The sequence below is a fragment of the Neodiprion virginianus genome, chromosome 3 (assembly GCF_021901495.1).
Source record: "Neodiprion virginianus isolate iyNeoVirg1 chromosome 3, iyNeoVirg1.1, whole genome shotgun sequence".
Lineage (NCBI taxonomy): Eukaryota > Metazoa > Arthropoda > Insecta > Hymenoptera > Diprionidae > Neodiprion > Neodiprion virginianus.
Genome location: NC_060879.1, coordinates 2878063 through 2900592, shown reverse-complemented (window position 1 = coordinate 2900592; position 22530 = coordinate 2878063). Strand labels below are relative to the sequence as shown.

Sequence of the window (22530 nt, the reverse complement as noted above, 5' to 3'; positions counted from 1 at the left end):
GGCGTACGGAAATAATTGCAAGTTTGAATTGAAAAAAAAAAAAAAAAAAAAAAAAAATGGAAGGAAATGAAGAAAAAAAAAATTTTTTAGAACAGAAGTTATGAACAAAGAAACGAAAAAAAAAAAAAAAAAACCGAGAGACAGCGATTGAACAAACGACGTGACGACGATGAAGGATTCGCGTTAGCCGGATACGGCTTCGATCGGCGAGCTTGCACGATGTGCTTTTTTTCCCACACGTAAAAGAGAGACGCTGAAATCTGGGTCGTCGTTCCATCGCATCCCGGCGAAGGGGAGGTGGGGGGGGATCGAGATACGTACGCTATCTAAAGATCAATTCTAGCAGCCTGCTGCTGGTGCTGCGACTGTCATTTAAACTCCACAAATGAACGAGCAGCCAGGCGTCGGCCGATATTGGAAAACCGAGCCAGATCAGATCAATCAATATACATATGTAGGAGGTCTATATTATGCTACGGGGGAAAATTTTAGCACCATCCAACCCTCGGGGGTAAATCAGGCGCACCCGATAACAAATGACGTTTAATATAATATACCCGGCATTCCGCAAACCCGTTAATATTTATCTAACGAAACTTATCCGTGTGCAGATACAAGGACGGACACTGTACAAAAGTTATTAAAAAAAAAAAAAGTTCATAAAATTTTAACACGGATATAATCTGTAATCTTAACGCGAGTTACAAGCGATTGATAATTTCATCTCGTCTGACAGGAAACGCAATTTTTTTTTTATTTGCTTCCAACGATTTTTCTCACAGTGTCTTGATAATTGTTAAAAAAATAAAATTATTACGCAAATTTCATTATTTTCTTACGTTATGTAGATTTTATTAGTTAATTCGTTTATTTCGCATTATTGTTTATTATCACTTTCAGCGTAGCTAACCGACTGAATTTTAGTCTTCCAGTTGGGTGAATTTTTTCGCTTCGTCATCTTCTCCCTCTCTCCTCTTCTCTCTTCTGTTTCCGCGTGTATCGTGTATACATTTTTTAACCCTCTGAACGTGAAAAGCGAAACTTCGTTTCAACTGCAGTAGCAACGGGAACAGCAGCAGCAGCAGAATTACCGGAAGTTGGTATCGCTGTGTGGGTGAAAAAATTTCAGTCGATTTGTAAAAAAGGCGAAGCCTTCGTTTCAACTGTAAAATGAAAAAAAAGGATGGGAGGGATGAGAGTAGGTATAATACCGAGTGTCGTAAAACCTAAAGAGGCGTGATTACAGTAGAAAAATACAGTTAACGAAGGCCGGTTGATGCTGCTGCTGCTGCTGCTGCTGCTGCTTCGATGTCGGAGGGGTGGTAGGAAAAATTGTCGTAAAAATTAACTGCAAGATCGCACGCCGCGAGTATACTTCTAGCCTGTATGGGGCATGTATAGCGATCGGTGGACACACAGCCATAACCGAACCTCGTTACCTCCGAAAGGATCCGTGTTATTGTTGGCTAGCTAACGTTACGGATATTGTTTGTAACTCGTGTTTTTCCTTCTTTTTCCTCCATCTCTGCATAACTGTTTCCGTAAGAATAAATATTGCCTTTACCGCGAAATCTTACAACGAGAAATTAATTTCATTGCACGCGTTGCCGATTGATTCTCATTGCTTTAGCTGGAATTTCAATTTTTCGAATTTAAGAAACTCGACTCGAAAACTAATCATCTCGATGTGAAATTTACTGAAAAACGAGGAAATAAAATGAATTTTCTACCGACAAAAGTTGAACAAAAAATTTCTAACCAAGACTCGCGGGAAAGTTTTTCTATTTCAGTTCTGTCTTGCTTATTTATACGTGCATTTTTTTTCCTTATCTTCTTCAAAAAGTTATCAAAGAACTTGACGAATTTTTCGTACGAAGTTGTGAAACAAATTCCACCGTTCTCTTTTATTAAACACAAAGGTACAGGAGAATTCATAAAATTTGCATACATGTTTTGCGGTTTTTTTTTTTTTTGTTTTTGTTTTTTTGCCTGCTGCTGATTTAATTTTCTCTTTCGCCCACTGCAATTTGATACCGTAGAACGAAACATTCATGTGAGTATAATAAGAATTTCTAAAATCCGCATCCGGAGTATTTTTCTTGTTTTTTTTTTATTTTTTTTTTTTCTATAACCCCGGGTTTGAATTCCGTGTGAAAATCCGTGTCTGCGAGTCAGTGCAGGTGGACCCTGGACGGATAAAACGAAGAGAATGAAAACCTCAACTTCGTCATCGCGTTGCAAGCGCGTGAAAAGCGGCGAGAGGTTTACTTTACTTTATTTTAACAACTTTTTTTCGCGCGCGCGTGTGTGTGTGTGTTGTTGTTGTTTTTTTTTTTCACCTCACATCTCTTCGTCTTCTTTATTCAGGTTACTTTTTTCTTCCCCATTTACCTCCTATGATTTCGTTTTTCTTTTCTCTTCTATCTCATTTTTTTCCTCTTACCTTTGTGGCGAACTGCGAGGCGTGAATATAAATTTTCTAAACGTGGCCTCGGCTCGCATAGAGTAACTGACCTAGCTCGTCGTCTAGCCTTTAGAACGGCGGGCACCTGCAGCTTCAATACCGGGCAAAATTCCTCTTTCCAATCTTTTTCATACATATATATATATATATATATACATATAACACATATATACATGTATGTGTAAATGCATTGTATGTAACGGAAAGTCGAGAGAAGATAAAATGAAAATTCAGTCGTCGCCCTTTTACGTCTTTCGTCTTTCATTTTGAACATCGTTGAAACAATGGAAATTTTTATTGCTACGCACGACGAATAATAATAAATATTACAATCGTGTTGTGAAAATCTATACCGACAATATTATATCTTATATATTATGGAATAGATACCTATAATATATGTATATATATATATATCGTAGTCGCAAATCCTACGATTGAATTTTATCTGAGGTGCCTTCTTTGCCATCGCCTCACGTATTCTGAATTGGAATTATTGAACTATTGAACTCTATTATCCCGCCATCTATTTGCCTGGAAAAGATATTCTATTCCAATGGAATATTGACGTTCGGCCCTCCGCTTCCCCGACCCGATATCCACAATTGAACGGAATCTGATTCGAGCCGTTTTCATATAAAATAACTCGATGAACACGTCGTTCATTTTCATCTCGTACAATTCATACTGTAATCTGTGGTTTATTTTTATGTTTTTTTAAAATCTTTTTCTTTCAACTTTCAGGGTGTCGCGATTCTTTGTGTTCCATTCCGATCAATTTCCTCGAATGTTTTTATTTCACTGTCGGGAACATTGGGAATCAGAAGCGAAAAGTAAGGTGGGTAACTCTGGAATTAGGCTGTAGATTCCCTTTGATAGGCAGAAATCACTTTGAGTCGAGATAATAATCAATTCATGTGAACAGAACAGTTGATAGACAGATTGAACTTTGATACCGAGTATTCAAAATTTCAAAACCTTACTTTCGGAAGGCTTGCTATGCATGTTAATTCGTAAAAAAAAAATTTCAAATCTCTCTAGAATTTATGAATAACAGATGATACCGATCGATCATCGTTTCAACGATTACAGTTCTGTAACGTATTCAAAAATATTCCGTACACACTTATTATCGGCAAATCAATGCAACGTCGGATCTTTGACAAATTTGAGAATCGCGTGACGACGTTGAAAGTTTCCGAAGCAGGTATAACATCCAATACGCGGAATCGGAATAACAAATTATTATTTATTTTTTTTTCGAATGGAAGGAAAGACGTGAGAAAAGAAAATTCGTCATTACCCTCTTTCTTTCTATTTAAAATGCAAAGAAATAATGTACAGACTGGAAAGAAAGAAAAAAAAAAAAAGAAACCAATAAACATTTGAAAGTATCATGCAAAACGAAAGGAGAAGAAGAAGAAGAAGAAGAGATAAGAAAAAAGGAAACACCGACAACGCGTGCAAAATTTCCGGATGATCGAAACCGGCAATATCTAGATATATATATATATATATATACATATATAACGTATTACTGGCGACGTATCGCGACGCGATATTGCTTATACACATCTTGGGAAATTGAGTTTACCCAGTTAAATCAGCCACCCTCCTGCTTCTCTTCTCCCTTTATTTCGCCGTCCTGTGCAGATGCTGTCATCTAGCTAACCGGTCTGCGTATTGACAAAAGGCGGAGAGCGATAAGAAGAGGAAGAAGAAAGAAAAATTATAACCTCGTCTCACAATCAATTGATTCAATTTCCCCGTCGCGATGTCTCATTTTCCCTTTTTTTTCCCCCCGCCCTTCCGTAGAATAAAAGCGTCGGAATTACTTCAACTGAATTATTCACTGCCGTATATATATAGAGAATTCCAAAATATATGGAAGATTCCGTACGAATCCAACAACATCTGATCTTCACCATTTTTTATTTTGTTACAAACTTTTTCTATGATACAATCGTCCAAACTCTGAAACAATATCCTGAATTGTTTCAGAATTTTCCAAATCGCTTTAAGTAATCATAAGTAATTTAGTAGCTGTATGAAAAATTTGGAAAAAATTGCAGAAAAATTAAAAGAAAGTTACAAACTAGTGAAAAAATCAGACGCTGGTCGGGTTCGCATGGAATTCCTCACGTATACGTTTGAGGTTTGTTTCTCCGCAACATTTCGTTCTTTTTTTTCTCTCTGTGATTTCAATTTTCAAGAATAAAAATCTCAACAAGTTTACTTTTTTACATTTATTTAACGTACAATTCTGTGCGGTAACTCGATGCGACGATCCTTTAAGAGGGTTGAAGTTGGCGCTACTCGAGCGTAGAACTAGAAGGTATATGAAAAGAAAAAAGAAGGTTGGCCGCGGGGAAGGATGGTAAAATAAAAAGCAAAAGAGGAAGCACAACTTCGTACATACCCTTAACAAACAGCTATGAATACTCGAGTTAAAACCTGCTGCTCTTCGGTCTTTGAATAGTAGTTGGTACAACGTATGTTCTATATTTATACATACATACGTGTATACATATTTATAGATGCATATATATATATATATATATATATATATATATATTATATACACAAGCCTGAAACGGTATTGCACCCTGACTGTCCCTGACTTTCTTAGACGTATGTGTACATAATACTCGGTATTTCTTTTCCCTTCCTCCCTTTTCCTTCCAAAACTTTCTGTCGAGCAGCGCGGCCAAACTTATACAAATACATGTATACATTTTCTATGTCGAAGAAACTTTACTTTGGACGGCAAAATGTACGACAGCTGTTGCGCAGGTCGATTAGCCTTAACGGGTTAGAAAAAAAAAATGTCCCGGTAGATCGAATAAAATTTTTCGTTTGATTTAACAATTTTTTAACGTATTATTCACCGAAAGAAAATGTGCAAATTACAAGTAAGAAATAAATTTTTGATACATGAAAATTGAAATTTTAATATTACAAAAATTTGTGTCATATTTAGTGAGAGAAATTTAACAAATTACAGAAATTTGGATATTATGTTCAGTTACATTTATTCTAAATTGTTCTCGAACCGTTTGACTGTTGGCCATTGAAACGACGCTGATTGTTCTTAAAATTCCGCTCGTGTCTTTCTTCGATACTTTTTGCTCTATGAAAGGACGGAGAAAATTTTGAAGATGAAACGATGAGGCTAAGTTTTGATAAATCAATGCTCCTTGATTTTCAGGTACGATCTTATGGTCGGAGTGGTGAAATCGGAAGCGTACTTTTATCTTACGGCCGAAAACGCGCAGTATGGAATCGAGGCTGACCGAAGGACTGAGATACTGAGAGAATTCGTTCGCAATACTTACACTTATCATCAGCCAGAGATATTGGCCACTATTATAAACGAGTACACGGACTGGGAGAGGCCGGTTCAACATCCTGTAAATATCAGGTGAGAGGAAAGATTTCGTGGTACGAGAAGTGAGTGACGTTGAACAGAAATTAAGTGAAACATGGAAATTTTTACAACATCGGTGATTAAGGTTCACTAAAAATTTTAACAAAAAGAAAACGGTCGGAAAGAGATTATTAGAACTTTGAGCAGCCGAATCAATCTCTGAGTTGGTTTGGAAAATGGATAATTTGAGAGAATTCGAATTACATAAAGCATCTTTAATCAATGCCAAATTCCTGCGGTTCGTCCGATTTCGGTAAATAATAACTCGTTTTGTGTTTAGAAATAATTCGACATACCACGAATATATATATATATATATATATTTTTTTTTTTGAGAAACGAAGCATTAAGATTTCCCCATTATATGACGGGTATAGATTTCACCAAACTTGATTTTTTCGGTAAATTGAAGTTCGCGGAAAAAATTTAATCGTTGTAATATTTACGTGATCCGAAATTAAAATGAAAGTGAATCGAAGTAATAACGAAAATTCTGTTTCGAGTACAGTTTTTTTAATCACAATTTTTGAAGAAAACAGCGAAACAGTATTTTGAATTGATTGTTTCTTTTCGAGTCAATTTTCAACTCTTTAACGGAATTCAACTTCGTCAATCTCAGAGCCAGATTTGTTTATTCGTTATTTGAAAATGCTTTCGTTCGTTACACTTTGTTTCTGATTCTCTATATATTGTTTGAAACAGGTTTTACGCGTTTTAACCTCATTTATCGGACACGTTTTCGTGTCAGTTGTGAAAACTCTCTCGACGAAATCCTCACCCTTTTTCGAACGTTTGATATGAGGTAGGCATACTGGTAGGCCGGTAATCATCCCACCGAATATCCATTTGTAATACTTGACGCGTGTGACATGTTCCTGACTGTTGACTTTGTTACTTTCAGTTCAAACATCGATCCTCGCGTGTATTTCGCTGCTTTGTAAACGAGGCTTTGAATTCCCCTCGAATTTTTTGTTTGGATTTCGGTTTTGAATCGTTTGTTCATTTATTTATTTTTTTTTTTCTTCATTTTATTTTTATTGTTTCTCACATTCGAAAAGGTTGAAATCGTTTCGTCAAAGATTTTATAAAATCAACGGTATTTGAAAATATTAAACTGTCAATATCAAACAAATTCGTTGTTCAATATTCTAACATTTTTCCAAACCTCGCAGCATTTCAAAATAATTTAGTCTATATTTTTCACAAACTTTGCAATATTTAAAAAAAAAAAAAAAACTTTGTCAATTCAACTCACAATTGAAGAATTAAAAAATTCAAACGACGTGATCAAATTTTCAAATATTATCAACGTAATTTCGAATATTTCACGATCTTTTGAAACATATCACATAATTTGTGAACACCTTATTTCGCGATTTCAGAATAGTTTGGCAAATTTTTACAGGCGAGGAAAAAAAAAAGAACAAAAAATACCGTCCGATTTGCAACGAGCGAGAAAAAATTTTAGAAACAATAATGTAACCCTTGCCCGAAAATCGAAAAAAACAAAAGAATAAGAAAAAAACAGCAGAGAGAACCGTAGTTAAATACGTGCAAAGCTTTTCGGGGCGAACAAATTTTCTTCGCTCGATTTCTCACTCGATTAACCGTCCAGCGGCAATGATGACATAGTCAAGCGAAATTCGGAGCGAACAATCAACGAGCTTGTGCCATTTATTTACATCCTTGACGCACATAATTGCAGAGACGAGACCGTTGAAGCCTTGGGAGATGCAAATACCGTCGCTCCAGCAACGCGGACTGCGGATCTTCACAGTCAAACGCACCGGAATTCCTACCTCTACGTATTCGACTATCAAACAAAGTTCGGCGATTATCCCCAAGTGAGTAGAACACCTGATGTTACTTAATTTCGAGTAGTTCCTCGGATAAATGAAGTGAAGTTATCCGACAATCTTATAAACGAAATATTAAGAATTTGACTCGAGCTTTCGCCTGATATCGACGTATTGGGGTTTAAAAATCATTCGACTTTTATTCTCCGACGATAATCTCGAGAATTGATCAACAAATTTTTGTGAATATCGTCGCATTATGTGCGGTTTGTCCTAGCTTAGAACAAGTTAAATTTTAAGCGAAATTGGACGGGCTGCTCCTGAGTTATTTTTAATTCGAAAATCGGTTAAACTTAGAAGTTCACCAACTTTTTAGAGAAATTGTTGAAGCGATTTCCGAGTTTTCCACGAGCAAAACGGTATAATCGTAGGACCAAAAATTCTTACTTCTGACATTCGCAATGCTCTTACACTGAGGAAAATTTGATTCGTTATAGTAACTAGAAAAATTGAGTAAAACAGGTATCGTTGAAAGAACTGTTCGAATATTGTTGGAATTACGAAAAACGAGGTAGGCCTAACCATTTTGCGCTATCGTCGATCCTTTTTTGGTAATCTCAACGCAAAATCAGTTTGTTCGGTTTACTCTACTTTTTTAGTTAAACAAGGCTTTAACGTCAATTCATTCTTGCACGAACATTAAATTTTCGCAACGGTTGCAAGAAAATGTAGCAACTGCGATCGTAACGAGAAATAAAAGCAACGGATAACAGACTTTCTGGTAGAAGCTAGAAAACTAATTTTCATTTTGTACCTAGAACTATATTTTATCGATTGTGGTAAAAAATGAAAATAGTTAAGGGCTAAACGGTAAACGAAACTAAAAATTTCTCTCGGTGTATATTTATGCGTGATTTTCAGTTACCCAATTTCCCTTGAATTTAATGCGACGTACGTACGTAACACGAGTGCGAACGATTTAACTGCATTCACGTGTTGTACACATACACGTATAGATATATAGATATAATATTAGGACGTATAAATAATCTCGACGGTTTACCGGAGGAAACGAAATGTGATAATTACCCCGTCGGCGAGTAAAACTAATATCATAAATCGTCAGCTAGTTAGAATTTCACCGTTTCCTGCTTTTCCCCTCGGGCTTTTCCTCTTCGTTTCTCATTTTTCTTTTCTCTTTTTTCTTTTATTCTTTTTCTTCCTCATCCTTTTTTAACCTTTAATTTTTTATTTGATTTTTTTTTGTTTTATTTGTTTTTTTTTCCCTTCATATTTCCGCTCATCCGTGACGCCGCCGAGCCGCCCTGCTATTTCCCGCCTAATTTCCGAGCATCCGGAACATCCCCCCCCCCCCCCCCCCCGCCTTCCCCGATTGCGTTGGGGGCTGCAGCAATATGCCTGATATATAGCTCTGATACTTATTCCCTATCTGATCCCGCCGCGGAAACTATATCAGAAGTTATACTACCGCAGTTCTGATTTCCAACTCTGTTCACGGCACGTATGTCTATGTATAATATGTATATATATATTATACACATATTACTCGGTATAAATTATATCCATCTCCTCTTGTTATACTTACCGTGCACGCTTGGTAGCCATGCAGAACCTGCAGCGATACTTCAGAGGCTTGTTTATCGGGTTTTAAAGTTTGTGTTTAACCGCGTTTAAAACCCACGAAGACGAATCGTTTACTCACACAACGAGCTTGCAGCGGATGAGACAGATAAATCGTCCGTATAATTTTAGTGTAAAAAATTATTCTCATTTGTTTCGTACGCGAATTCCTCGACTCTGGGTATTTTTGTTATTTTTTTTTTTTTTTTCCTCTTCTTTGTGTCCTTTTTTTCAGCCGCTAATCTATACGAGTAGAATAGCAAAGCCGGTTCTGAACACAAATAGTTGTAGCGACGTTTTACCGACACTTAGCCGAGACGCAAACCCTTTTCTAGAAATATCTGAAAGAATATTCTAGAAAAAGGTTGGTGTCTCGGCTAAGTGTCGGTAAAATGTCGGTATAGAAATTGTGTGACTAGAATCGGTTCTGTTGCTATTCTGCTTCTACGGTAAAGAACTGTATCCGTTTCTAGTCCTTCTACTCGTAACTAGCTACTATTAGTGCATAAAAAAAGAGAAGAAGACTTTATGGAAAATTAGAGAGAGAAAAGGAAGTCAGAAAAAGCTTCCGAAGCGAGATCGTAGAGGGAAAGAGAGGAAAAATATACCTTGACTTAACTGACGTGTGTCGGTATCCAATTACGAAGACGTTCAGCTTCCGGGACTTCTTATTTTCTTCCTCGGTCCTTCGTTTTATTTCTCCCTACAATTTTTCCCATAATTTTCCACGTTATCGGATATTTTATGCATGTGTACAATAAGTATATAAATGACAAGGAAATCGCGCAGACATCATTAAGCTTGAACAAATATGCATGTTACAACGTGCCTTAAAATCTCGAACGAGTTGTTCAAAGTCAGTAAATTAACTGCACGCGTTATAGACGCGAAATCGCCTCAGGGAATCGCTGTTGCGGATCTTCCTGAAGGAAATTTTGCTCCAGGTCACGTCAATCAGTGAAAATTAATTACGAACCGATTAATTAATCCCCTTATTGCCCGTGAATACAATGGTCGAGTTTACAGCTTGAATGCATTGCTCGCACTGACTCGACTAATTTGTTACCTAATTTCTATTCTCTGATACCAATTTTCTATATGCGCATTTAGTCGAAATACTATGTTAAACATCGGCGATTATTTTTTTACAGTGTAAAACGATATTTCACATTTTAATGAAAAAGAAAAGCTCATTTCTTTTTTCGTCTGAGAAACAATTGTACGGAGGGAAAGTTTTTACCCTATCGGTTAAACGATTTCGCTCGACGAGGAAAGAGGCATGAAAAAAAAAACAAAAAAAAAAAAAAAATGAAATACGCAACCGCGGTAAGATACGAAAAACAATACAAAAAAATTGCAACCTTAACAGGAGAAGGGCAAAAAAATTTATTCCGACTGTAAAACTCGTTGACGTTAATTTATGTCATGGTTATAATATAGATGTATATGTATATGTATGTATATTTATGCGTTTGTATGTATGTGTGCAAGTACTATTATTATTATCACGTCGGGCAGTGAGTACGATTTTTTTTTTCTTTCTTTCTTTTTCTCGGAGATTATTCTTCCCGCCTACATGACGGTGAAAGAAAAAAAAAATGGAAAAGGGGAGAAATACACGGTTTACTTTAAACGACGATATTCAGGGATTTCGTGCCACCTTTGCGTAGATATATTTTATGAAGGAATAATTATTCACCATTATTGTAGACTTTGAACATTTAAGCATTGGTTAAAATGCAAATGAAAACGAAAATCGACGATCTTGACCGAGAAAAAATATGATTAATAATGAACATTGTTGAATAATGAAATTTTTCTCAGGTAAATAATTGTCGAATAGATGTTGTAAAATTTCATACTCATCTTCCGATTTGAATTTAATTTCCAGAAGATTCGTAAAATTTTCAAAAAATAAAACAAGCTGGAACATTTCTTCGTTTTTCGACCGGACTTTTTTAATTTGCAAGCAACGGGTAAGAATTGGAACATCTTACAAATCTCTTCTCACAAAAGAGGATGAAAAAAAAAAACGCTACAAAGTTTGCTCGATTATAGTTTCGCAAAATGTTTAAGTATTTTTCACAGATCGGATTAAAAAGTTTTATGTACTTCGGACAGATGTTTGAGACAAAAGTCGTCGTGAAAAAAGCCAATTTATTTCTTGACAAGGAAAGAAAAAAAGAAAATTTTTCGTTTCAAACTCAGAGAAACGAGAAGTTTCGTTAACCTAAATGTGACTCGAATAAAAATGAGAAATATGTCAACGGTCAAGATCCGTCTGCATAAAATTCATGCCTCTTATCGAAACGGTCGAGTAAAGTGCAGCGCGATTTATCTATTTTCGGAAGAAAAGCATTAAAGTAGCCCGGCTTCGTTTTGCGGAGATAAATGAACAATTGCGTCGCATCGTGATCGTTGGCGTCACATACCTTGCAAATATATTCTCTCTATTTTAGCCGGCCGTGTAACGCGTCTAGGATTCTGCATAAGGATGCGCCGTGGCGTTGCAGGCATCAAAACCGGGTGATAGCGCCAGGAGAAGCTTTATTCCATGTCGTAAAATACGTCGTACATCGTCCATATATATGCGTCGTTTTCTCCCTCTCGTCACTCCTCGAGATATTATTTTCAGACGTCTCTTGTACTGTTATTTTCGCATTTTTTACTACCGTCTTCACGGGGTGGGGTTCAAGTTACGAATTTTAAACGTTTCGAAAGCACCTAATTCCGTATTATTTTCTGGCGAGACTTGAAGTAAAGAAATTCAAATCTTACGAAACGACAAAGTTTCGAATGATCGGAAAAGCGACGCGACAAAGTTACGATGGAGCAAAATTCCGAAAAATAAAGTTTCGATGGAGTAAAATTTCAAAAATTGACATATACTCGCACAGCGTAGTTTACTCGACAAGAGGGTGTAAGTTATTGGAAAAACCGAAAATCAAAGTAACTACGATTCCAAACGTAAATGTATCGAGAATCCGAAACAAAGAATGATCAGAGTGGTGAAATTTCACCGAACCGTGAATTCGCAGAACTGAAAATCTTCGATCATTCATCAAATTTTCTCATTTTCGCACTTTCGGAACTTTGACTTGTCCGAATTTTACTCTTTCGGAATTTCGACGCCGTCCCGTCTACGCGAATTGGAAAAATCTCGGAGAGGAGGCGTCGAGAATTGAGAAAAAGAGAAGTCATCCTTCTCGCGAAAAATTATTGCCAAAATTCATCCTCGGTCCAATATTGAACCTGCAGAATTTATCGCCAATCTACATTTTCGCTATCACACAATTTACCAATGTATCGTACCCACGGGATTTCCTTTCGCACCCTTTTTTCCTTTACAGAAGCCAATTTGTTTTCATGTACCTGCGTTTTTCCATGTTTCAATATCCATTTTCTCCGTTCGTTTTTTCCTTCCGTATCAATTAATTTGGCTAAAGATATTCATATGTCTTTTCATTGTGCATGAGGCTCGAATGGTTGAACGAAATCACAAGAAAATTTATCCGTTACGCAAAATTCGCCCAAATTATAATCCTCGTAGTGTTTTTAGTACTGGTTACCGGAAAACGCGACTTTTGGAGCGCGGTAAATTCAAAGATCGTTGAAAAAAAAAAAAATCACGAACCGTGTAAAACACCGCGATCTACGTATTTTCTCAGCAATCTATGGCGGTTCGAAATATTCAGGCAATTTTTCCCTCGTCGATATCAGGCAACGAAGTGAAATGTGAGAATTACGGGGTGCCTGGCTCAGCATTTTTACCCCGTGACAGTCTGGCGCTTTGAACAGTGCGTCTTAAACGCGATCGAGAGAAGAAGGCCCGGATGCTTGACCGATGGATATTGAGACTGCGGGGCTGATATATTCGCAGGACCCTCGCAATCTCACCTTCGCATCTTCGCATCCCTCGTTCCGGGGGTTGAAATGGTCGAGGCTCGACGCGAATCGCGCGTATTTACAGCGAATATGCAAAGATCGGGGACGCGGCGGAAACTCGTTATATTGTAAGTAAACTCCGCTTTCGGAATATCCCCGAGACTATTTCGCGAGGGTGAAAAATATACCGAAGGGGATGGAGGGGGATCATCCGTTTGATATGAAGCTGAGAGGGAATTTTCGAGGATTCGTACAACGACCACCCTTAAAGACGGACAATCAAAGCCCACGATATTGAGCTTCGGGTTTCTCTACCTTGTACCTCGTACCTCGTACCTTTTCGACAATATTATCGCCGAACTCTGCAGTCAAAGAATTAAAGGAAGCGGTTATCAAGCTAAAGAAAGCGTAATTCGATGTTGGGAAAAAGAAATTTTTGCGTAATGATATGTGGTACTTGTATTATGTAGTCCTGGGCTATATATTATTCATTATTTATCGGGAATGAAAAATATTTTTGTATAGTTACAAAATAGGTGATAAAGAGTTTATCAACTTTGTCAAAGAAAACTTGTAGTTTATTTTTTATAACGCCCCTTCTTACTGTATTTTTTATAACTACTGCAGTGATTGGATTTCGATGCTACGATAAAGCAATGTTGAGACTAAATTTGTTTGAAAAAGATTTTTAAAACTTGAAAACAAGATTGAAATATGTTTACAATGAACGGAAAATTTAATGCACTAAATAGTTACCTGTAACACGTTTTGCAACAAAAAATTTCTAATCACTATGTACGGTGAGAAATAAAACGAAACTTGTCACAGTGTGAAGTAGAGACTCTGCAAATTGCTTGAATGAAAATAAATACTCTTTTACCAATGTAGAATTAATAAATTTTTACACATAATACGAACCTTGAATAAAATGAATCGATTTCGCTGATCTTGTAGCGTTTACCGGAAAAAAAACAAACGTTCCAATTTATCAAATCCCCATAAATTTGACTGTACCGAGTCCTTGGAAATTGATTTTCTGCCGGAGGCTCGATGAAAAAACGAAATTGCGGTACACGGTCGGAGGTGAAAAAACGAGAGAAGCTTTTTTTCCCGGATTATATACACAAAGCTCGTCACGTTTAGTATTTTGTCACTCTCTACGTTATTATCGGTGATCCCTAAAGGGGGATGTTAATGCGTATGAATACCTGTCGTTTTTTTGTTTCGTTTCATTTGTTGCCGTATTTTTCGGATTTCGCTTTCATTTTTTCCACCCTGCCAGGGTTTTGCGGCGGCACTCGTTATATCCGAGACACCCGATTCCCCTCAGGGATAAACTCCCGAGGGATCGAGCGGGGTTAAAAATTTTTCTAAACACACGTCACTCAAGCGAAATACAACCGTGACGCGTATCTCATAACCAACACAGCTGTTCGTGAACCTCGCGGCTTACGGAATGAGATTCAGCGACGAATAAGGGATGGTTATTTGTTGGAGAGTAATTTTTGAAAAATTTCGTTCCGAAATCGATAACTGTTTCAGCAATTTCATTTTTTTCACCCCAGATATTTCCGATCTTCGAAATAAAACATAACACGCACCAGTTAAAAAATGTTCATTTTCGCTTTCCGCTTTCTTTTTTCGTCCGTCGTTACGTTTTTCGGTCGCTGTGAAAAAAGACAAAGAAAAAAAAAAAAAAGAGAAAAAAAAAAAAGAAAGAAAGAAAAAAATGAGTCCAATTTTATTTCACTTCTGCCGAGTTGATGGCGGACTCCGAGAGGAAAAAATACGCTACCATGCGGCGTGAAATGTTAGCAGAGAAATGATTTATTGAATGAGCCAAATACACACTCTTCTGTATAATGTATTAAACATGTCCGCGGCGCCCTGAAATAAATATCATGATGGCCAGCCCTTGGGTCCATAATGGAAGGCATGGAATAATAAATACCTACCTTCCGTATATCACGGCTCGAAAGGGTCGAAAACCACCTTATACCAAAACCCGCGTTCGCCTTCTTTTCATCGACGCGTCGTCACGCCAGGCCGGGAAAACACGCCTACTCAATTTTTCAAATTTATTCATCCGCTTGTGGATGTAATGTAAAAATCCCGCTCTGATTACGAGAAAGAAAGGAAAAATAAAACGAGTGACATGTTACTTATACATATATATATATGTATATATGTATTGGACTGTATAAAAAAATTCGACTGTATGTTTTTTTTTGTTTTCAATATTTTGAAAATTTTGGCATGGAAAAAAGTGGTTCAAGCTTTGGAATCTTATAACTCGTCAACGCATTAGTGTACCGATAAGACCGGAACGTATTTTTGTAGGGAATTGAACGATCTACAAAAAAGGTATGTTTTCATTTTATGACTAATCTACTCTTTCGAAATTTATTTAAGGTCAAAGGTCAACAATGGACCTTGATATTAATTGCTGAAACTTGGACAGCATCTTTATTTCGTCATTTCAATCAATATCTTGGGCTTGAATTTGATAAAAAAAAATCTAATAAAATAATAAAAAGTCTGATATATATACAATAAGGTTTAAATATTTTCAGAATCTTAGAGAATTAAATAAATTCATTTCACCTTTACTTTTTATATTTCCGTTCTCAAATTTCTGTTTTTCTTTTCTTGTAATTCGGATGAGAGGGAGTCTTGATTTTTATCACTGTGATCAAAAAACTGCTTTTTATATCTCGTTCACAATGACAAAAAAAAAAAAAAAACAATGAAATAAAAACTGTAATTCGAGAAGCGAAGTGTAATAAGTGAAGAGTGAAATGATTCATTTGATTCTCTTAAGATATTGAAAATATTTAAATCTTATTCGAATTGTGAATCATCTGCGTATAAGAAAATATTCATCTCGATATTCGAACGAGACTAAATTGCAAAATACTTGTGTTGAAAATATTCTACGTGAAGGTGATTTCTGCACATTTATGAAATATATAGGAAACGAAGATGGAAAAATTTAGTAGAAGGAAATAACAAATTAACAAATACAAAAATACCTTGGATAAGTTACGCGCTTCACAATTCCGAGTCTACGGAACATTTGTATGAGATATCCTCAAGTAGGTGTAAAGTAACGTGTAAATTTAGGCATGCAGCTTGAATCCCGGACTCCGCGGAGCATTTCTATTTAAATGGAAAAGTTCGAACTGCACGGCAAAGTTTCCGCCTCGGCAGGTTGCACATTGCATAAGCCACGGGGCTACACGCAGTGTGTATAAGCAGGTGGTAGTGGATGGGTTTGAGGTCGTTCGGGGATTTGTAAAGTGCAGGAAATAGGTTGCAGTCGCATCTGCATATAAATCGCATTAAAAGAAAAAAACAAAAAAAATCCCTTTATCAAAATGGATGACGGTACGTGTTCCTTTAGTTTTTTTCGTTGGGCCGAAATTTTTTTGACATGTTTTTATTTTGTTTCTCTTCGGTTATCAATTTATTTCCGTTACTCTTCTTTATTCATTTGTTTATGTATTTTTTTTTTTTTTTTGTTTTCATCGGTAAAGTTTGTTATTACAGTTTGCAAAAAATTCGAATTCGGACAAAGCGGATTATAATTTTATATCAACGATGCTGTGAAGGCTGTGTTACGATTCGAATGAAAATTGATGCAAAACTCGTCTGCTATTTCGGTGGTTCATGGATTTCGCACAATTTTTGCAACACTGTGTTCTACTTGTGTTTGCAAATTTTTAGTTTCACGATTTTGATGAGACAATTAGTCAAAGATTAATCGTCAAGCGACTGTCGAAGTATTATAAATATATGATTATCGATTTACGTTTCTTGTGTAATTAAAAAAAAAAAAAAATCGTGGTGATACAAAATTCTCAAAATTCGTAAATCCATTTCTCGTCAACTGTTTAAGTTGTCAGGCCATTGTCGTACGTTCATTTTCAAATTCTCTTCATGATAATGGACAAAATTATCGAGAAAGTTAAAAAGTAAATGGCACAATATATAATAAACTCTGGGAGTTCAGGAGATTCGCAAAACGCAGGCTTCGCTTCTAAAAATAAACCACGCGAATCCCGAGGGCCTGGAACCCGGGGGTGAATTTTCTCAGAGTTGTTGAAGCCTAAGAAATGGCGGTGAAGAATAAGCGAAGTGGTAGTGGCGTAAATACACAGAAACACTCTGCATGTTACCCACGTGTTTTATACACCAATACGTATACAATACGTATCAAAGAATGCAGGCGTGGAGGTTTGCATGAATATTTGATTTTTTTTTTTTTTTGCCTTACCTTTTCGCTCCTTTTCTCCCTTCTTTCCATTCTCTCTCTTTACTTCGTTAAAAATGTGCTTAATCTTGATTTCATGCAATTGCTGCCGACGACATTCACCCGAGACTGAAAGGAGTAAAAAATTGTCTCGCCTTTTTCGATGCGACATGTTTTAATATTGCTATTATCATTCTTTTATTATTATTCCATTTCCATCATTATACCTGTAACGGAATTTTGATGAATCCAAGGACCAACGATTTGTTAAAATAATTATCCAGAGGGAATAGAAAATAAATTGTTAAGCTTCTCGTTTGAAAAGAAAAAAAAAAAAACAGATGACGATACAAATTTTTCTTTACTTTCGTTTCTTGTCGATACTCGCTTCTCACATTTATCTGTAATTCAAATATTCCCAATACAACAATTGATTTGTCTGAAAAAAAATTGGCAACCGTCTAAAATAATATACTTGATGTTAATTCGCAACAGATAATATTACCTCATCATTATTCAAAATACTGCAGTCTTCGACTTTTGTATTTTTCGACATTGCCAAGTGTAAAAAAGAAATTCAATTTTGTTGCAATTCGTCTAAAACTTGTTTTTTTTTTAAGGTACGTTAAATGCAAAATAAAAAACGAGAAGATAAAAATTCAGTGAAAGTAAAAGAAGAAAGAAAGAAGAAAATCGACTATTCGACTGTGCGATATTTTCGCAATTCAGTATTTTGCCCTTGGTAATCTTGCCCGATCTATAAAAAAAAAAATAACGGTATAAGTTTATTTATACATTTTTTCGTTCCAAGGCTTTATTCTTCTACAAGACAACTTTTCATACTTACAATTATAATCTTTCCACGTTCTCGAGCGTCGGTTATTTGAATTTCGTCATTTCGTCCCGTCGGATGCTTGGTGCTTTGCATTTTTTTTTTTTTTTTCTTAAATCATTTTTCTACCACACCCCTGTAGCCTCAATACCAAATGCCTTATATATATACATCTCAGACTTGTGCAGCCTCAGGCTAAACGTCTGCAGTGATTACTGCGGGGACAGGTCCGCCCCGGTTGGCAGAGCCTGCGGAAAACCGCATTAGCAGTAATGGTGGTGGTGGTGGTGGTTGTGTAGTAGCAATGCGAAGTGAACTGCAGGTGATTGCTTGGCAATCAGTGGAAAATAAATTCCTCTTTTTTCTTCGAAAAATTTCTCATGTTTCTTTATCTCGCTTTTTTTTTTTTTTTACTCTCGTCCCTTTCGACAGTTTGAAAATAATATTTCTCAGCGATATGGTTTGTTTTTTTTTTTTTTTTTGTTTCACGAATTAGCGTAGTAAGTGAAATTGATTAAGAGTAAAAGTATTTATTCAGTATAAACCGTCCAATCTACGTATATATGTGTATATATATATATATATATATATATAGTTAAAACGACTTTCAAGGAAAAGGAAGGGAATTTTCATTTCTAAAGACAATAAAGAAAAGTATTCAAAATAAATGAAGATATATGTACAATTACTCGGATTTATTATACTCGTAAATATTTCACAGTCGAAATAAACAGACTTTATTGTGTCTGGTTCCCCCCCGCCCTCCTCATCTTCTTTTTCATCAACATGATATCACGGCTATTCCTCACTTTAATATCAACTGCGAGCTTGCGAAGACCGCGGAATACGTAATTTTTTAACCAATGTGATGGGAATGAAATAACGTGGAATAAATCAAATCAAATGGAATTGAACGTATAGATGCATCCAGTAAAAATCATAACAGAAAATAAAACTCACAGAATCGACGATACGTGTTGTTTTTTTTTTTTTTTTCATAAAATCGTGTGGAAATAAGAATACGGAATTTGAATTAAAAATTCCAGTTCTCTCGAATGAAGGTAGCAGCTGAACTGAATTATATTTATACATATATTTGTACATGTATGGAGAACCCGACAAATGTCTGACCCTCACCATACCTGATTTTGTTTAAAAAATTTTATGCGATTATCACAACTCTAAAGCAGTACTCTGAATTATTTCAAAATTTTTTATTCAATTTCTCAATTATTTTTAATTATTTGAGGTGATTTTGAGAAGTAACTTTTTTTTTAAATTCTCAGTTTCTGAGAATTTTTTTAGAGATTTTTAAAATGACAACTTTTAAAATCACTGTCAATATTGTTAAATAGTTGACCAGTTGAACGTAAAATATGAAAAAATTTTGGTTGCTATTTCAGAGTTGCGAAAATTAAAAATTTAATATATATATATAAATGTATAATACCTGGTTATAGAAATTATGACAGAGATTTATTATTCAACAATTTTTCTTTTGTCAATTAGACAAACTACATAAAAAATATGCATAATACAGTTTGTAATTTTCTATAATATTTCCAATACATCGAAAGATCTAGGATTTTTCTCCAGCCATCTCGTTTTTAGATTTCCAAACTTTGAGAGCTTAAGATTTCAGAGAAAAAAACAGCAGTAAACATTTCCCTAATTCGTCACTCTACAATAATAATCTCGAATAATTTTCAACGTTGATATTTTAAATTTATAAAAGGGTCGCTAATTTTTGAAAATTTTCAGAGACAGGGATGCATCCACGGAGAAGAGTTGCCCTATGTTTTTGGGGCACCACTCGTCGGTGGCTTGGCTCACTGGCCGAGAAATTACACAAGGGCAGAATTGGCTCTCTCGGAAAGCGTGATCCTGTATTTTACGAATTTTGCACGAACTGGGTAAGTTGAACACGAGTTTAAAATTAATTACATGGATTATTGTACGAATTTGAACTAGAATCGTGTGATTCGCAAAATCGCAGTCTAGAGTTTAGCTGAAAACTGAATTATTCCATTTACTCCAGAAAAATGAAAGATACGAAGAGGAAATTAAAATCAATTCTAAAGACTTTTCCATCATTCAAATCTACGAAAATAGATCAATATTCTGTTATTTCCTATTTCCAAGTGATTAATTTGAATATTCGTCGGGTTGGGTGTCGGAAAAAGGTGAAAATATTAATAAATATTTGTGTTTTTGATTAAACTCGAAAAACTAAGAAGTTGAACAAAATTTCCTCTAATTATTGATGAGATTGAGCAATAAGATCGTTTGTTGATTTTGTGTGTTTGGATAGTTGTCTTTTTTTTCCTGATCACAATTTTTGTTTTTTTTTGTTTTTTTTTTTCATCACGAAGCGACAATTTTTGATACCTGCAACGTTAATTTTTCGGCAAGTTGGTTGTGCTAAGTGGTGAAGGTAGTTGAAAATTATGAGAAAAGAGATGAAATGAGAGGAGAGGAGTTGTTAATTTCCGAGGATATTCATCCAGCGGCATTATATACCAGGCTGAATGGGTTTATAATGCGTGTACCAGCCCTGAATAAGTAGGGAGATATATTTTGCATAGGGCTTGCAGAGGGCGCTTTATGGTGTAATACACAAAGCCATGGAGTCACATTGCGGCGTTCAAAAGTGTACCTACAACTCGGCAATTTTCATTGTACAATTTTAATTATAATTAACGAGTCGGCATCACGACTGCCTTGTAATCCTCAAAATTTACGATATTACGATGCGTTTGTATATTTTTGAGAGGTAAAAAAATATTTTCAGCACAGCTCCAAGGGTGGATAATTTTTTAACACAAATTTCACCGGTTTTTTCCACTCAATAATTCTTGAGCGTTTCGTTTCATTTTTAAACTCCTCTGAGCATAAAAAAAAAAATACAATAATTTATGTCTTCTTTTCCCTCTTCGAATCTTGTCGAACAAGTGTGGAAATGGTTTTATTGACCACAATAGCATTATACAATATTTTCAGCAGGCTTCCTAGGAGTTCGTTAATTATATCAATTTTTTCGACTCTTTCTCACAATTTTCTGATTTATTTTTTTTTATATTAATATTTAAGTAGGATAAAATTTGTCTTTGATATTTCTTTCGCGATTTTACAAACTGTTTTAAACGATTTCTTTTTTTATTAGTCCGATATTGTTCGTAGAACTTTACGTTTTTTTTTTTTTTCTTTTTCCATTGAAAATGGAAAGAGGAGACGAAAAACGAACGATTTCCTGGCTAGTTTTCTCGCGAATACCGTGTTTTGCAGTAATATAAATCAAACAATTATCTCGTTCTCGCTGTTAAATTCTTATTTATACACTTTTGAATTTTCGTGCAAACAAGAAAAGTCAATTTACGGTGGCTGTTCCTATTCCAGGAATCCAAACGAGGGAACGCCAGAGCCAGGACCTTCGAATTCCAGGCCGGAGAGGACGAAATTAAAAAACATAGAATGGACGGCGTACGAAGCGGTTCACAAAAAATACCTCAATATAGGTGAGGAGTATTCTTCCCTCCTCTGTTATAATTTTAAAGCGAAATCAAACATTCGTTATTCCTCTCAATTTACCGCTTTACGTTCCGCTGAAACGAAGCTAAATTTCGTCCATTTTTCAGACATTAAGTCCAAGCTCAAGAACCACTACAGAGCCCACAGACTCTCATTTTGGCTCAACCTGGTCCCTGACTTGCACAAACCCGGATCCGACGATGTTCCTCGGTCTCATCATCTCCTCGACGCGGAGCAGGTGAATATATAAATTTTGGAACAGCAATGTCTGCGAGAATGATTTTTTGTGTGGTGGGGTTGAAGTTCTGAATTTGAAAAATTTGGAAAGCGCCTGATTACGAATTATTTTACGGCGAAACTTGAAGTAAAGAAATCGAAATTTTGCAAAACAACAAAGTTTCGAATGGTCGTAAAACCGACGACTCGAAGTTCCAATGTAATGCAAGATTCCGAAAATTCAAGTTACGATAGAACAAAATTTCCAAAAGTAAAGTTCCGATAGAGCAAAATTCCGAATAACAAACTTTCGATACAGTAAAATTCAGAAAGTCAAACTTTAATCACACAGCGTAGGATTTTCACCAAGTGGGTGTAAAAAATCAGAAGAACCGAGGATCAGAATGACCAGGATTCCGAACGTAAAAATATCGAAAATCCAAAAACAGAGAAAGATCAAAGTCGTGAAATTTCATCAAGCCAGAAATT

At 35.7% G+C, this 22530-nt stretch overlaps 1 protein-coding gene across 2 annotated transcripts in view; it reads left to right on the top strand.

The window, feature by feature from the left end:
• LOC124300384 (neuroligin-4, Y-linked) overlaps window positions 1-22530 on the top strand; it is a 221928-nt gene that overhangs the window by 195673 nt on the left and 3725 nt on the right. For both annotated transcript variants that reach the window (XM_046754447.1, XM_046754446.1), the window contains 5 exons: window positions 5673-5885; window positions 7597-7735; window positions 20059-20210; window positions 21694-21812; window positions 21933-22063. In XM_046754447.1, the coding sequence (XP_046610403.1) occupies window positions 5673-5885; window positions 7597-7735; window positions 20059-20210; window positions 21694-21812; window positions 21933-22063 (754 nt within the window). The remainder of the gene's footprint in view (window positions 1-5672; window positions 5886-7596; window positions 7736-20058; window positions 20211-21693; window positions 21813-21932; window positions 22064-22530) is intronic.